Genomic DNA, 9,626 nt, shown 5'->3' with positions numbered 1-9,626 from the left:
AATAAAGTTGTTATAGCTTATCAGAACGGGTTACAAGTTACCACTTTAAGAAAATAATGGCTCTAGTTTTAATGATACCTTTTAGTCAACAAGAAAAAAGTTGTAACAACATAGGATCTGGATTTATTATGCTATTGGATACCTTTGTTTTTTCAATGCATGCTGTATATTTCCTGAAATTTTAAACGTTAAAGCATAACACGTAGGAGATGTAGATGAGTTTTGTAAAAGTATTAATATTTGTATTTTTATATTACATGTTATATCTTTGGTACATCTGTACGGTTTAAGGCAGGGGTCTTGTTATGCGAAAAACAGCGTGTGTTCGTGGGATGGCACGAGCTTGACTTCGCTCATTTGTTGTGTTGTAACATAACAGATAAAATGCTGCTATTTTTAGCCAAAATAAGTTACCATATTAAAAAGCTCTGCTGGTCTCACTCTGCGTCATAAACGAATACAGCTGGGTTTTAATCGTGAGAGAAAACTGCTTTTATCTTCTCTGAAGCACGGCCTTTTATTTTGGAATACCAAACCGGATGTTGTTTTTGTAGCAGTCGGACTTGACAGTGACCGGTGATGAACCGTGTGCCTCCTTCACGGTGATAAAAGATGGAATCGTCAGAAAACCTGTCCGGTCAGGTAGCCGGTGTGGAGCAGGAAGCGACCCCGACCCCCGTGGATGTGGACACGGCTGTGTTTGCGCTGGGAGCCGGGGTGACGGCCATCACACACCCGCTGCTCTACGTCAAGCTGCTAATACAGGTAACCAGCTAATGCGGCTAACAGGTTAGCTTGCTAACCATGATGATGGTATCAAAACACTGCTGCTGTGATGTTTCTGCAGTATTCAGAGTATGTTGTAATGTTCACATGTACTCACTCAGAGTAACGTCCAACAATAACCGGTCTGTTAGGTGTTTGTGTTACATCTCTTGGTCGTTATCCAGACAGCAGAGTCCTCCAGCAGTGTGCTTGTTGAACTTCCGGTAATAACAGGAGGCAGATTGGCAGAGTGCAATGAACCTTTTAAAAACATTTTGTCTATTGAATAATTTATGACACATTCATGCACATTAAAATAGGCTACTTGTGTATCTCATTTTTCACGGTTAAAATGTTGGCCCTGACCTGCACCGGCTGTGTTGTGTGTGGGAGCTGCATTATTTTCAACACTTCAATGAATGTGTAATAAAAGCTGTATTTACTGTATCTAAGGAGGGTACAGGTCAGGCCGCTCCTTCAATGTGGAATGAAGGAAGCAGCAGCAACAATCAAACTCGTACAGTAGATTTTATTGTCTACTGTGTGAGTTCTTTTACTCAATATTAAGATTGTTTGGCTCAGTATCTAGAGATATTGAGACAGTTTTATTCTTCCACTATTAAAAGGCAGTGACATTAGGTTTCTGTAGTTGGTCATTTTTATTTGCTTAAATGTATGTAGATATTCCTACTAATTTTAGTATTGATTGGTCCAACAAAAATTCAAAAATAGCATCGACTTTGACTAAAATTGGTTCACTGTAAAAGACAATAGCTTTGATGTAGCAAACTATTTTTGCAGTGTTGCTGTAGCTTACCTTGTTATAACACAATTACAGAAGGATGTCTGAAGGTCAGACAACAATGTGGAGAAAAAGATACAATTTAAAGTTAATGTAGGGATTTATTTTTTGGCTGTTGTTTATGTTTATTAATATCATAATCCCTCCTATCACAGATGTTGTTAAATGTCAGTCTCTGTGATTCTCAGGTGGGTCATGAACCTCTCCCTCCAACTGTGGGCACGACGATGTTTGGACGGAGAGTTTTATACCTGCCGGGCTTCTTCTCCTACGGTGAGTGAGGAGTTAATATAACTTACATTATGTCTTTTATTTTTACTGGACATTAAGACATAATTATATAAACGTTATTTCAGCTCAGCACATTGTGAAGGTCGATGGAAAGAGTGGACTCTTCCGCGGCCTCTCACCTCGCATCGTGTCCAGCACCATCTCCACTGTGGTCAGGAGCAAAGTTAAGCAGGTAAACAAGACTGAGACTGTACGTTCATCACGTCAGTTTAACTACTTCTATGAATGTGATTAGTGTCTATTTTCAATCCCTGACTGGATCACTTGTTTCACTCAGTCACTGCCTCACCTTATGTAAAACTAAAGACCAAATACGTGTGTCATGTAATAGAGACAGGGGTTGCTTAAGGCAGTGAAATGTGTAGTTAAGATGTTGTGCAGGGTTGTCAGAGTAATGGAGGTTGTTTTATTCAGCAGGTGGAGCGTCTGTCAAAGACAGACAACGTGCAGACTTCACTCAGGAAGGTGGTTCAAGAGGTGAGAGGTCAGCAGCTGTGAAGGCTGACGACATATCCTGACTGTCACTTACAGTCTGACTGTACGGACAGAATGAAAATGTCTTGTTATGATTTATGTTGACTTGTACTCTTCTTTTTTCATCTTTTGAATATTTAGATAATCTTAGATTTACTCAGGGAAAGTTTTCTGCTCTTTAATATATTTTTAAGTGAAAAGAATTTTAACTTGGCTTTTAAGTCGTTGGATAGAGTTGGTAATGAGGGAGGAGTGAGTGAGGATGACGTGCAGCGAGGATCCGAGGGTCGGAGTCAAACCTGAGGCCGCTGCATCAAGTGCCCTTATAGATGGGTCGCACGCTCTAAGCGCTGAGCCAAACCGGCACCAACCGTTTTAAATGATTAAGTGAAATTAAAGAATTGTATTGTGCATCTCCTTTTGTGGGTTTAATTAGGAACAAATCATCTGATTGTTTCCTCTCCCCAGACCTCACAGGAGATGATCATCCAGTGCCTGTCCAGGGTAGCTACTCATCCTTTTCATGGTAAGTCCTCGTCGAGTTTATTCCACTCTAAAATGCTTTAATGATGACAATATCACAAACTGAACCAGTGCTGCAGCTAATCATTTTCATTATTGATTCAGTGTGTTATTTATTTCAGTTGTAATAATTCTCTGAGATTAAATGTTTTGTCTGTCCAAAAACAACCCAGCATGTTCAGACTGAAACAAAGAAATAAAGCAGGTGGTTGTTACCTGGCGGTTTACCTGTTCTGTTTTCCTCCTGCAGTCATGTCAGTGCGGTGTATGGCACAGTTTGTTGGCAGAGAGATGAAGTACGGGTACGTCCTTTGGTTTCACATCTGAACTGTCTCTAACAGATTTAATACTCATGACTTAACGATGAAGGTTCATGTGATTCATCCTGATTCATTAAATTCAAAATCCTTGAAGTGTCAGTGACCTCACTGTAGGAGTCACACAAAGCTTGCACAACAGATTTTTAAAAGTCGACAGTCATGAACATAAAGTCGAGTCGCTGATGACGTCATGAATAAAACCACAGGAGAAGGGAAGGCTTCGTAACAAGCAACAATACTTAATGCATGTGCTGCTGACAGCAGACAGCTTACACACATACACAAGTAGAAACATCACCAGGTTGCAACTGCAATATTGTACGCAACAATCACAGTGAAGCGGTGCCCTGTTGTCCTTTCACTCTGAACGTGTGGGCCAACAGCGCACGTCCTGACACCCTGACCGAGAATTGAACTAACAACTGTTTTAGAACATAAAGCAACAAAGGATCCTTTAAAATGATGAAGCTGCTGACTACACTGTAAAATGTAAAGGTTGTTGTTGTGTGGGGGAAAAAACTCTGGGAAAGTGATTGTCATAAAATTTTAAAAAAAAAAATGAATTAGTCAGTTAAAGGTCAAAGGTTCTTAAAGGATGCACAGCTCCCAGGTCAGGAGCTTCGACGAGTAGTGTTGATCATGTAGAGTTGATCCGGAAGGAACGTGTTTCTTTTATCTTTGCAATAATTATCCATTTAAATGTAATTTACTCTGTTTGTGTGCTTAATTGTTTGAGTGTCTATGTTGCTGGTGGATTGTGTCTATTTTAGGTTCTAATACAGTTTCTAACCGTTTCTTTGTGCGGTTGACTTTTATACAAAGTAAGATACTGACTCACAAACCCTGACATCAGTATTGTTAGGCTGCAACCTAACTGGCACCCTGGCATACGGTCAAACTGCTGCACACTGAGTAGATGAAAGATAACCCCACATGCAGCTCTCCACACATCCTGTCGGTAGCCTTGGCCAAAGGCTGCAGCACTGGAATCGGCTGTTTCACCAGCTTTGGTGACTGTTTCATCCGCGAGCACAGATTGCACCTTTGCTCCAACAGGCGCTGGAGCATGACGACTGTGATAAGTGACTTGTCAACGTCAAGCATAAAGCGTCATCACACACAGCAGCACAGTCGACTAGTTAGTGCAACCCCTCCCTCACAGAGTTACTTGTCTCCCCTGGCAGAGTCAAAATAAAAGCCTCCCTGCGTTTCACCAGTTTAAGTCTTTCCTGTTATTATCATGAAACTGTTTAAAGCTGAGGTGTTAACAAAATGTAAATACATCGTGTGCATGTCACCTGAAGGATTTGCACTCAGTTGGGAGCTTGTTTGGTTTTAATATTAGGACGATCGTAGCAGCGTTCCGCTGTCGTGGAAAACCTGTGAAAGTATTTAAAAATCTCTGAGTTAGAAAAATATGGATTCTGCTGAGTGATTGTAGTTTGTTGTTATGGAGTGGATGTTGACGCAGCGTGTGTCTCACCTTCAGGGGGATGTTCAGCTGTATGGTGAAGATTTTTAAAGAAGAAGGAGTTGCCGGGTTTTATGTGTAAGTCGTCCTTTTAATGGTTAATTTGTAAATTCCTATGACAGTTTAACCTTGACCTTTGACCTCCATCATTCTGAGCGGTGCTCTGTGTGTCTGCAGAGGTATTGTCCCCCACGTGTTGGGAGAAGTCCTCTTCCTGTGGTGCTGTAACCTCCTCGCTCACTTTATTAACACCTACGCTGTAGACGAAAGTGTGAGTACAGAAAGAACGATGCAGTTTGAACTATTTTCTTTAATGTTCTGAAGCTAAATCTGCATTTCCTCTACACATGTTAAGTTTAATTTAATTTCCTGTTACATGGAGATCACTGGAGGCACACTTTGACCTCTGTGTTTGTGTTGCAGTTCAGTCAGGCCTCAGCAGTGAGAAGCTACACTAAGTTTGTGATGGGAGTAAGTTCAACATTCGAACTGTTCCTTTAAATAACCCGAGCAGGAAGCGTCACTTCTTATGAACAGTGTGTTTCTCTTCAGATTGCAGTGAGCGTGCTGACGTATCCGTTCATGCTGGTGGCCGATCTCATGGCCGTCAACAACTGTGGGTGAGTCCAATTTGACTTCATTCGTCTTCATGAGGATCGTTTTGAAATAACATTTAAAGTAAATATTGTTTGTTGTTCTCAGTTTGGCTGCAGGTCTTCCTCCTCACTCTCCCATCTTTAAGTCCTGGATGCACTGCTGGAATCACCTGAGCCAAAAGGTACAGTCCTTCTGCTGCAACACAAACCAACGAGCAGGAAGTGTTTCACCTGCAGGTTTCTGTTGTTTGGGTTAGGTAATGATCGAGTTCAGATATACTCCCTGAGGAAACTTATTTTCAACATCATCTGGTGTTTCATGTATAAAAGCTTCAATGTAAACATGAATTCTTTTAAAGATTAAAAAGGAAACAATCCCAAAGTCATATTTTTTGGACTCCTGGTGGCCTGCATGAGAAGCCGAGTGGAGCTGAAGTGACTGACGGGGACGCAAAAGTGAACAAGGCGTCTTTGTCAGGCATCGGGGGGGGGGGTACCTACCTCAGGTGGTCATACAAACTTAATGTTCTCCTAAAGGCATAAAGGCGTTGAGAGTGCAGATAGTTTTGGTTTAAGGTCTTTAATTTGACTTTTAAAAAGCTTTTAAAAACCTGGATCTTCTGCTGATAGTTGTCATTTTCTTTTCTGACAGTTTTATATTTATTATGAGTATTTAGGGTTCAACATAAATCATGGCCTGATGTCTTGTGGCATCAGAAAGTTTATTTATCCACCAAGGTTTAAGAAAACATCACCAGGAAAGGCCTTCAAACCGCCCCTCAGTTTAAGAAGTTCTTTATTCAGGCTTATCACGTTTTGGATTCAAGTTTTCCAAATGATTTAAAGTCAGTTTTCACTCCTCCCCTCAGGGTCACCTCTTCAGAGGATCCAGCTTCTTCTTCCGCCGGGTGCCTGTGAGCTCGCTGCCCCCCATCGAGGACTGACACCATCCTCATCCTCATCTTCGTTCTTCCTCCTCCTGCTCATAAACTTTTTCCACAGACCTGCAGAGACACAGGTCAGCGAGTGCCAATGGACTTTTTGTTACAGACGCTGTAGGAAAGATGTTTTCTCTCCACAGTTTGTTGGATTAATTCAACAGTTTGCATCAGTTCAGAAACTTTATTTTGTTGACCAAACGCTGTGAAAACATCTGCTTTCATGGCTTCTTCCTCACAGCACCCGCTGAGGCTCATGGGTAATGCAGTCATTAATGCTGTGTGAGGAAAACGTCAGACTGATGGCTGTAACACACGTTCCTTAACTTTTGTTTCTGTGCCGAGAGAAAATACTGCATCACATCCCTACAAATCACCTTAACATGACCACTGACATGTTAAAGCCATTCATCTCCTTTTATTTTAAAATCTTGCTGCTGTCCCTTTAAACTGAAGAGAAGTTTAATTCATCCCAGTGAACATCTAGTCTGCTCCGATCATCGCAGGGAGCTAACACAGCTTTGACTGCAACAACGTCTCTTTAATGAGCGTGAATGCAGGTTTGATGATCACTGAGAGGCTTCCTTCAATAGTAGAACAAAGCAAAAAAAAACCTCCATGGAGAGCTAAGATTAGCAAATAGCAAAACACTGATGTTGTCCTTTTTAAAGAGAGACTGTTTGTCACTCTCTACTCATCAGGGGACGTCCTGTCAGCCTTTTACCAGAGGCTTTTTACTTTGAAATGCATTAAAAGCTGATCATAGCTCAGCATTGCTGGACTCCGCAGCACTCTCTTTGGATAAAATAACGCGTCCTCAACAAAAAGTAATGTTAGTTCATCTAACAGGCTAATAAAACCAGAACTTAATGTCACCTGAGGTGTGTCTAAGAGTAGTAGAGACTGTTTATAAGAAGTTTCTGTAGCTGCCGTGATGTCACCCATGCGTTTGTGAACTAACAATTTTAAAGCATCAAGTTTGGCATCTGAGCAGTCGCCATCATGAGTTTATGAAGCCGTATTTGAACAAGACAACAGAACTTGAGAGGAGCAGGGGGTTCGCTTATGCTGAAATATCAGCTACAGCTATTGCTAGCTTGTTTAGCAAGGTGCATATGTGACTTATAGTAACTGTGATATCAGTCGGGGTGCTAGTTAAGCGTCAAACAGGCTTTAAGCTAAACTGACTTTGAAAAAAATTAAAAGCAACTGAACAAGACATTTTTTAGGTTGCATTAGCAGCAACTTGTCAATGACAGGTCCCTCCCCTCTTTCTGGTCTGTGTGACTCTCAATGGGAGCATCAGTGACTAAATGAACATCATGCTGTGTTGAAGAAGACTTGAAACTAGAGACTGAGACCATAAACTCATTAGGAACATGTTTACTGAGGGAATAAATCAGGAGAGAAGTCGTACCATTTTCTCACAGAAACCAGTGGAGTCGCCCCCTGCTGGACATTAGAGAGAATGCAGGTTTAAAGCACAGAACCAGTGGGAACGTCCACTTCTTATAAACAGACTACAGAGAAAACTGAGCAGTGCTGTTTCACTGCTGTTGAATTGAACTTTACATTTAAAGGCCGGCATTTGTTTTAGTGTCTCTTTAAAATGACCTTTTAAACTATTGCCTTTGTTGTGACACCTGACCCTCCTCTCTGACCTCTGCTCTCATTACTCCCAGCCTCATATGTCCAGTTATCACCTCCTCCAGTGACTGTCTTCCTTTTACAATGAAGCGTCGTTATTATGAAGCCTCTTCCGTTCAGAAGCTGTGTAACAAACACTCCTCGTCTCTGGTCTCTGGTTTCACTGAGACGTATTTTTTAAGTTTAAAGAATTTATTTAAAAAACCTGGGACAAAAATATAATATATATACGAGAAACGCATGTAAGATCCCATGGAAGCAGAGTTAAGTCTTACATATGAGGAAATACTGAGAATATGTAACATGATCTTAAATAAGTCGATGTTCACAGTAGTATTAGTGTCGAAGTTTAATTTTTGTTTGTTTTAAAAATATTTTTTTATTTCATGGTACAGGTCTGTGTCGCGTTTAAATGTCCCCCCAGAGAACGGGTTAAAGCCATACATACAAGTGTTGTTATTGGATGAAGTTTGTGTTACCTGAACTGAAGGCCTGTCCCTCCATGTGACGCATGAATGAATGAATGAATGAATGAATAAGGTATCATTGTTGTTTTGTTTTTTTTCTCCCTCGGTTTGGATGACATTAAAAATCTTTGCTACTCAACAGTGTTCAGTTGTTTTTAAAAGAGTTTAAAATCTGTTGTTTTTGTTGAAGCAGCATTTACGAATGATTCATTATCTGGTGTTTAAAAGAAGAAATAAGTTCTGATCTTTTATTTTGATATTTCACATTAACCTGATGCTCAGACCAAAACAGAGTTAAACCTTTGCACCAATATGACATCAGGGCAAATTTCTATTCAAAGGTAATGTTATCTATTATCTATTATCTATTAATACTATTCTTCTAAATGGAATCAGAATTTTTAAAGCTGGTTAGTGGTGTGTTTTCTGTTGGTGTCATTTCAAAGCAACAGGCGGATCCAATATGGCTGCTTTTCCATCCAGAAAACACTTCACACACACACCGTCCAAGAAACTACTTTTCAAGGTTCCTTCAGCCCGTCTGCGTTTCCACAACCAGTGAAGATGAGTCACATTAGACACGGGGTTATATACGTTTCTATGGAAGCCCTAAGCGGACATGCATCCATACATTTTATTTACTCCTTCTCAGTGTTCATTTCGTTAAAATTAAGACGATAAATGTTCGTCACAGCGAGATGTTGAAGAGCTAAAAACAGCTCTTTGATAATAAAAACTCATATCTGCTTTGTTTTCGTTAACGAGACGAGACTAAAACATCATAGACTTTGAATGTCGTTTTAAAGCCCCAAGCAGCAGTTAGAGATAACAGGTATCATAAAGGTGGTTATGAACGTTCTCTGCTAACTCAGGCTTCCTGCTTCAGGCTCTGAGCGCGCTCACAGAGAAAGGGGCGCACAAAAAGAAGCGATCACCGGCTGTCTGCTTCAGTCAGAAGCTGCTGTGTCCTCATCGTTCTTTTACTGTGCGAATGATCTGCTGAAATTTCAAGTGTTCATTTTACCTGAAACAAACAGGTAAAAACGAGGAGGGTCATATTTTCTTGAGAGAGAAAACATTTTGACTAAAAGTAATGTCTTAAATGTGACGACTTTTTATTGACTAAAACTGGACTTACATTTTTTGAGTTGTTAATTAAAATCATAAAAGGGTAAAAATGACTAAAATGTGTAATTTAAGCTGTTTTCTCGACATCTCGACTTATTTATCTCAATGCGATAACGCGTTAAAGTAACGTCTGTGTGGTTAAAAAAAAATCATCTTCCTCTGTAACAAAAAGGTCTATCTCTGTCGGATCCTTTCTGTGATGTTG

At 40.4% G+C, this 9,626-nt stretch overlaps 1 protein-coding gene across 1 annotated transcript; it reads left to right on the top strand.

The window, feature by feature from the left end:
* Positions 1 to 585: 585 nt before the first annotated feature.
* LOC138589548 (mitochondrial carrier homolog 1-like) lies at positions 586 to 8,432 on the top strand. The gene is made up of 12 exons (XM_069659891.1): positions 586 to 765; positions 1,756 to 1,840; positions 1,924 to 2,030; positions 2,273 to 2,335; positions 2,801 to 2,858; positions 3,105 to 3,156; positions 4,664 to 4,723; positions 4,823 to 4,916; positions 5,069 to 5,116; positions 5,198 to 5,265; positions 5,348 to 5,423; positions 6,111 to 8,432. The coding sequence occupies exons 1-12, from the start codon at positions 613 to 615 to the stop codon at positions 6,183 to 6,185; spliced, it is 939 nt and encodes a 312-aa protein (XP_069515992.1). The 5' UTR covers positions 586 to 612; the 3' UTR covers positions 6,186 to 8,432.
* The last annotated feature ends 1,194 nt before the right edge of the window (positions 8,433 to 9,626 follow it).

Source organism: Semicossyphus pulcher, unplaced genomic scaffold (genome assembly GCF_022749685.1).
Source record: "Semicossyphus pulcher isolate SPU_LCO1_2020_fin unplaced genomic scaffold, fSemPul1.0.p SCAF_13, whole genome shotgun sequence".
In the NCBI taxonomy this organism is placed as follows: Eukaryota; Metazoa; Chordata; class Actinopteri; order Labriformes; family Labridae; genus Semicossyphus; species Semicossyphus pulcher.
Note: the sequence above shows the minus strand (reverse complement) of the source record. Positions and strands in the feature narration are given on the sequence as shown.